We start from the raw sequence: 5,525 nt of genomic DNA, 5'->3' as shown, positions 1-5,525 counted from the left end.
GCTCACAGCAACCTCCAACTCCTGGGCTCAAGTGAGTCTCATGCCTCCGCCTCCCAAGTAGCTGGGACCACAGGCGCCCTCCACAACGCCTGGCTATTTTTTTGGTTGCAGCTGTCATTGTTGTTTGGCAGGTCCGGGCTGGGGATTCAAACCCGCCACCTTAGGTGTACGTGGCTTGCGCCTTAGCCGGTTGAGCTATAGGCGCCGAGCCAAGTAGATAATTTTAATATCCAGCCTCATTTCATGGATGGGAAAATTAAGAGTCAGAGAGGTGCTGTGACTTTCCTGAAACACTGAGCATGGTCAGGACTTGAACCCAATTCTTCTGCCTCTACCTCCTGTATGTCTACTGGGTCCTGGTATCTCTGGTTCTAGCCCTGCCCTAAACCAACCTAAGCAAACAGTCTCCTCTCTGGGTCTTAGTTTTTCCAGCTGTGTAATGGGAATTGCCATTCTGTGGCTTTGATTCTCAACTTTGGCAGATGGAGCAAATGAGAAGGATATGGAAAGTACAGGGTGGGCAGCTCTCTGGTCCCTTTCCCCTCCTGCCCCGATTGCTACCTCTCAGTAACCCCGCCACCCCTTTCCAGTTCCAAACATGTGTAGACTTTTCACTTCCACTTTATTATCACCTCATTTGTGGGATTTTAAGTTTACCTGGAAGGAAGCAAGGAACTCACACCTCCAATTCCACTTTTCAAATATACCTTCATCACTTGTGAAAATAAAGTGCTACATCTAACCTGCTACAGCTTTATCTGGGGGGCACCTAGATAAATAAATGCAGAAACAACCAGGATAGGGGAAACAACACAGCTAGCTGAGGTAGTGCAGCTTCTGCACCACTGGAATTTTCTGCTGGCCCGTGGGGGTCCTGTTGGCAGGTTCAATAGAACTCAGGCAAGACCCAGAGAATCTCTGAGTGACTGTTCACATTCTCTGTGTCTTTGCTCCTCCTCTGGTACTCAAAACTCCTCCAGGAAACAGCTCCTGTGCTTCCCCAGCTCCCCTGTCTCCTGGATGCTTGTCCAGGATTGATTCTCTGGGCAGCTCCCCCTCCAAGCAGTAAATGAAATATTGGTTACCAGGAGTGAGGCGGGAGGCAGTTAACCCTTAGACCTCACCATGGCAGATGTGTTCACAGCAAGCTGAAGCGGAGAGTTGAGCACACCTGCCCAGCCCTCCTGCAAAGTCATGCAATTAGGGCAGCCCCCAGTGGTGGGTCCTGCTGCCCTCTCTGGTCCCCATAACTCCAGAAACCAACATAGGACCAGCCCCTAGGGCTGGCAGCTGCCTGGGAACAGGATGGCCTGGCATTTCTCATGTGGGTGAGCTCCAGGGGCACCTCCGTCCTCACACCCCTCCTGGCAGGAACATTAGTCACTAATTAATCACACATCTTTCTAAAAGGGAGGCAGCCTGGGGAGGCGTATTGCTTTCTTCCTTCAAAGTGGACTTGCCATTCTGCCTATCCAACTTACTTTCTACCACCCAACCAGCCCTGCACCCTGGAATGTTCCTGTGCCAGAAAAACTCCTGACTGAGGAGGAGGGGAGACAGCCTTGCTCTCAGGGTTCCCCAGCTGGATAAGCAGACAGAGTCTATCCAGCAGGGAACCCCAAATTGGAGGGTACACTGTCCCTTGCTCTAGAAAAAGCACAGTATCTACCCTTAGAACCACTAATGGGAGCCCCGGTCTCTGCATCCAGAAGTCCCCAAATCCCTGGTCTTTGTGGAGATTATCCCACCCTCAAGGAGCTGACAGTTTGAGGAGAAAGTATAACCTTTGAGGCCTCCCCCCAGTCTGATGGAGGAAACACAGGTCTTGCCTTCAGGAAGCTGCCCAGTCTACTAGTAAAGACACAGTCCTCGCTCGAGGGAAAAAACAGACTTTGCCCTTGGGGAGCCCCTGTCTGATGGGGAAGATACTTCCCCAGCAGGTTCTCCTGCAGCTGGAATGTTTCTTGATTGACAACATCAGGCTGGCACTGTAGGACAGTTCTGGCGCTTGGTAAAGGTTGATAAAGTCCTTGGCTTTAGTCTAGTCCCAGTTATGCCATAAACTTACTGCATGACCATGGGCAAGTCACAGATTTTCTTCAGACTATGATTTCCTTGTCTGCAAAATGGAAATTTTAGTCTCATCTCTCAAAATGACACAAAGATTGTCAAATCCCCAGAAAGAAAGCAGGCCAGCTGGCCAGCCAGGCATTCACTGCACAAATGATTAACATGCTTTTCATTGTAATAGAGGTCTTGGACCAGTCCCCCGAGGCCTCTGGGGAGGGGTGGAGAGCCCCTCAGGTGTGGTGCCTGGGTAATTCCAGGCCAATGTGGCCATTAAAGAATCACAGGGAGCTGTGGGCAGCACCAGGGGGCAGGAGGAGTGCCTTCTAAGCTAATCACTCTTCTCACGGAGACTCTCATTCCAGCCAGACCTGCCGGGGGTTTTATTGGGTTTGTGGGGACCCGCAGATTTCAATCTCCAGACCCCACAGGGAAGGAACAAGCATTAAGCTAATTTTATTAAATGGCCACAGCTGGCAGTGGGGGAAGTAGGGAAGCGAAGAGAGGATAAAGAAAGTCATTCAAGTCTGCCAGCCACGACAAGGGTCCATACATGGGCTTGGCCAGAAGGGAGGCCACCCCTCCTTCCTGTCTCTCCAGCTGAGCCAGACAGGGGAAGGGAAGCCAGACGGGATTCTCCAAGAGGCTCATCCCATGGCTGCTGCCCAGGGTAGATGCTTATAAATACATCAGGCCTCTGCAGGGCCAGGGTGGAAATGAAAGGGCTGGACTCAGGTTGCACCAACACCATCCTCCTCAGTTCTACTTTGGAGATCTCATTTCTTTACGAAATATGGAGGTATCGGGTAGGAACATGGTCTTTGGTTCAAATACTGGCATTTGCCTGTTCCTAGTTTTGTGATTTTGGCTAGTTACTTAACCTCTCTGAGCCTCAATTTCTTCACCTAAAATGGATAAAATAATAGCATCCTTTAAAATGTTAAAGGGCATGAGAGCTTTCCCTGCAAATCAACTCCCCACCTCACACACATATCCATGAGATAATATTTGTAAAGCTCTTACATAATATCTGACACATAGTGGGTGCTCTCTAAATATTAGCTGTAATTATTTAGGAATGCCCTGAATGACTGTCATGGGCTTCAGTTACAGGAGATGAGACAGGCTGTGGCACAGCAAGGAGACTTAGTATGTCTTGGATTTAAGTGCAATCACAGAACTTAGCAAGTGCCATATTAAGCCAAAATATGTAACCTCCATGGCTGAGTGCCTGTAGCTCAGCGGGTAAGGTGCCAGCCACATACATTGGAGCTGGTGGGTTCTAACGCAGCCCAGGCCTGCCAAACAACAATGACAACTACAACCAAAAAATAGCCGGGTGTTGTGGTGGGCACCTGTAGTCCCAGTGACTTGGGAGGCTGAGACAAGAGAATCTCTTAAGCCTAAGAGTTGGAGGTTGCTGTGAGCTGTGACACCACGGCATTCTACCAGGCAACATAGTGAAACTGTCTCCAAAAAAAAAAAAAAAAAATTTTAACCTCCCTGGAGGAATAAAATCTGAACTTGAGTGAAATAAATACCTAAAATCATTTTGTAAACTTTAAAGTTATGTATAAATAATACATTATACCTCTTGAATCCCGGATCAAGTGAAGTAGGTCTTCTAACCTACACTGTATGCTGAGAAATTTGAGGCCAAGAAGTGAAGTGTTTGGACCAAGGTCAACCAGCTTTTTTTTTTTTTTAGACAGAGCCTCAAGCTGTCCCCCTGGGTAGAGTCCCGTGGCATTACAGCTCACAGCAACCTCCAACTCCTGGGCTCAAGCGAGTCTCCTGCCTCCGCCTCCCAAGTAGCTGGGACCACAGGCGCCCGCCACAACCCCCGGCTATTTTTTGGTTGCAGCTGTCATTGTTGTTTGGCGGGTCTGGGCTGGATTCGAACCCGCCACCTTAGGTGTACGTGGTTGGCGCCTTAGCCGGTTGAGCTATAGGCGCCGAGCCAGGTCAACCAGCTTTTAGTGCAAAGTTTGCTCTTTTTTACAGCTGTCACTAACCTAGAATTGCTTCTGAGAGAAGTGACTTGCCCAGGATCATACCAGTGGCAGAGATGAGAGCCTAGGTCTCCCAGTCTAAAGATTGCCTATGCCTTTGGAATGCTTAAGCCACCTTGAACAACGCAAAAATGGAACTTGTTCACCAAGTTAGATGATGTAAGTGGGCTGCTTCCCGTTCCAGCTTCCTAGGCCCACTTGGGCTGTGGTGGGCATTGGGCCCTTTAGTCAATCTCCTCCTGGAGCAGCTAACTCTGGTACCTGGTTTTCCCTAGAAGCTTCCCCTAGCCTCCTTCCCAGTCTAGAGGAGAGCAAGGTCTGTGGTCCCCTCGGGCATTCCTCCCCAGGGCACATTCTGAAACCCCCACAGGATGGAAATGTTTTTATTATAGCTTTGGTCAGACGGGGCACAGCTGAGCTGGGGCTCTGGGGGCGCTGGAAAACTATCCAGCCCCCAACTCACCCTTCCCCCAGGCGGTGCCACCCTGGAGGAGCCGGCAGGCAGCTCTTCTTAGAGCAGGAAGCAGCCCCGCCGACCCTCCCCCAGGTCGGGCAGGCTGGCAGGCGGAGGTGGGCGGTAAACAGTTCTATTGTACAAACATACAGCGCAGGCTGGGGCCTGGGCGGTAAACACCTCCTCCCGGGGACCGGGACCGGGCGCGCTGGGCCCAGCTCTGCGGCAAGCCGACGGGAGGGCCTAAGCTACGGTCCGGCGACGGTGTGGGTGGGCCGAGGGCGTCATAGCCGGGTGGGGAAGCGAAGGGGTGGACCGGGGACGGATCTTCACCTGCCCCGCCCCGGAAGGGAGCCCTGGGGGTGAGGGACAGGGGATGGAGACACCGGGAGCTCAATCGGAGTAGATGATGAAGCCGGAGAACGTGCTGTATTTGTTGCTGTTGCCGCCATGCGCTTTGCCTCCGTCGAGCTTGATGAAGACCTCGTCGCCCGCGTCCAGGTGCAGGATCACGCTGTTGCTGGCGTAGTCGTAGTTCTGGTCTGCGTCCTGGGCGATGGCGCTGGCCCGCACCTGCGGGGTGGGCGGGAGGAGTTTGGGAGGCGGGGGCGGGAGAAGGTGAGAGGGTAGGGAGGTGAGGCAGCCATTTGGGGGAGGATCTGGAGGTCCTAAAGTCCAGGCCTGTAGCCCCATCAGGGCATCCAGCCTGTTTCTTTCCCTGCTTCTCTAGACATCCCACCCACTGCCCTTCCAATCACACATGATGCGTTTTGAGGGATGGGGATCACAGAGGAGCCCTGGATTTCTTTTTCTTTTTTTTTTTTTGAGACGGAGCCTCAAACTAGCCCCCTGGGTAGAGTGCCGTGGCATCACAGCTCACAGCAACCTCCAACTCCTGGGCTCAAGCGAGTCTCCTGCCTCAGGCTCCCAAGTAGCTGGGACTACAGGCGCCCGCCACAACACCCAGCCATTTTTAGTTGCAGCCATCATTG

The 5,525-nt window shown here is 52.1% G+C and overlaps 1 protein-coding gene across 1 annotated transcript in view; it reads right to left on the bottom strand.

The window, feature by feature from the left end:
* Window positions 1-4,448: 4,448 nt before the first annotated feature.
* C1QL1 (complement C1q like 1) overlaps window positions 4,449-5,525 on the bottom strand; it is a 7,500-nt gene continuing 6,423 nt past the window's right edge. Inside the window, exon 2 of the mRNA XM_003786257.3 lies at window positions 4,449-5,106. Coding sequence (XP_003786305.1) covers window positions 4,927-5,106 — 180 coding nt within the window. The 3' untranslated portion in view covers window positions 4,449-4,926. The remainder of the gene's footprint in view (window positions 5,107-5,525) is intronic.

Source organism: Otolemur garnettii, unplaced genomic scaffold (assembly GCF_000181295.1).
Source record: "Otolemur garnettii isolate 467f Iridium unplaced genomic scaffold, OtoGar3 scaffold00018, whole genome shotgun sequence".
Classification (NCBI taxonomy): Eukaryota; Metazoa; Chordata; class Mammalia; order Primates; family Galagidae; genus Otolemur; species Otolemur garnettii.
This window is presented reverse-complemented; position numbering and strand designations above follow the sequence as displayed.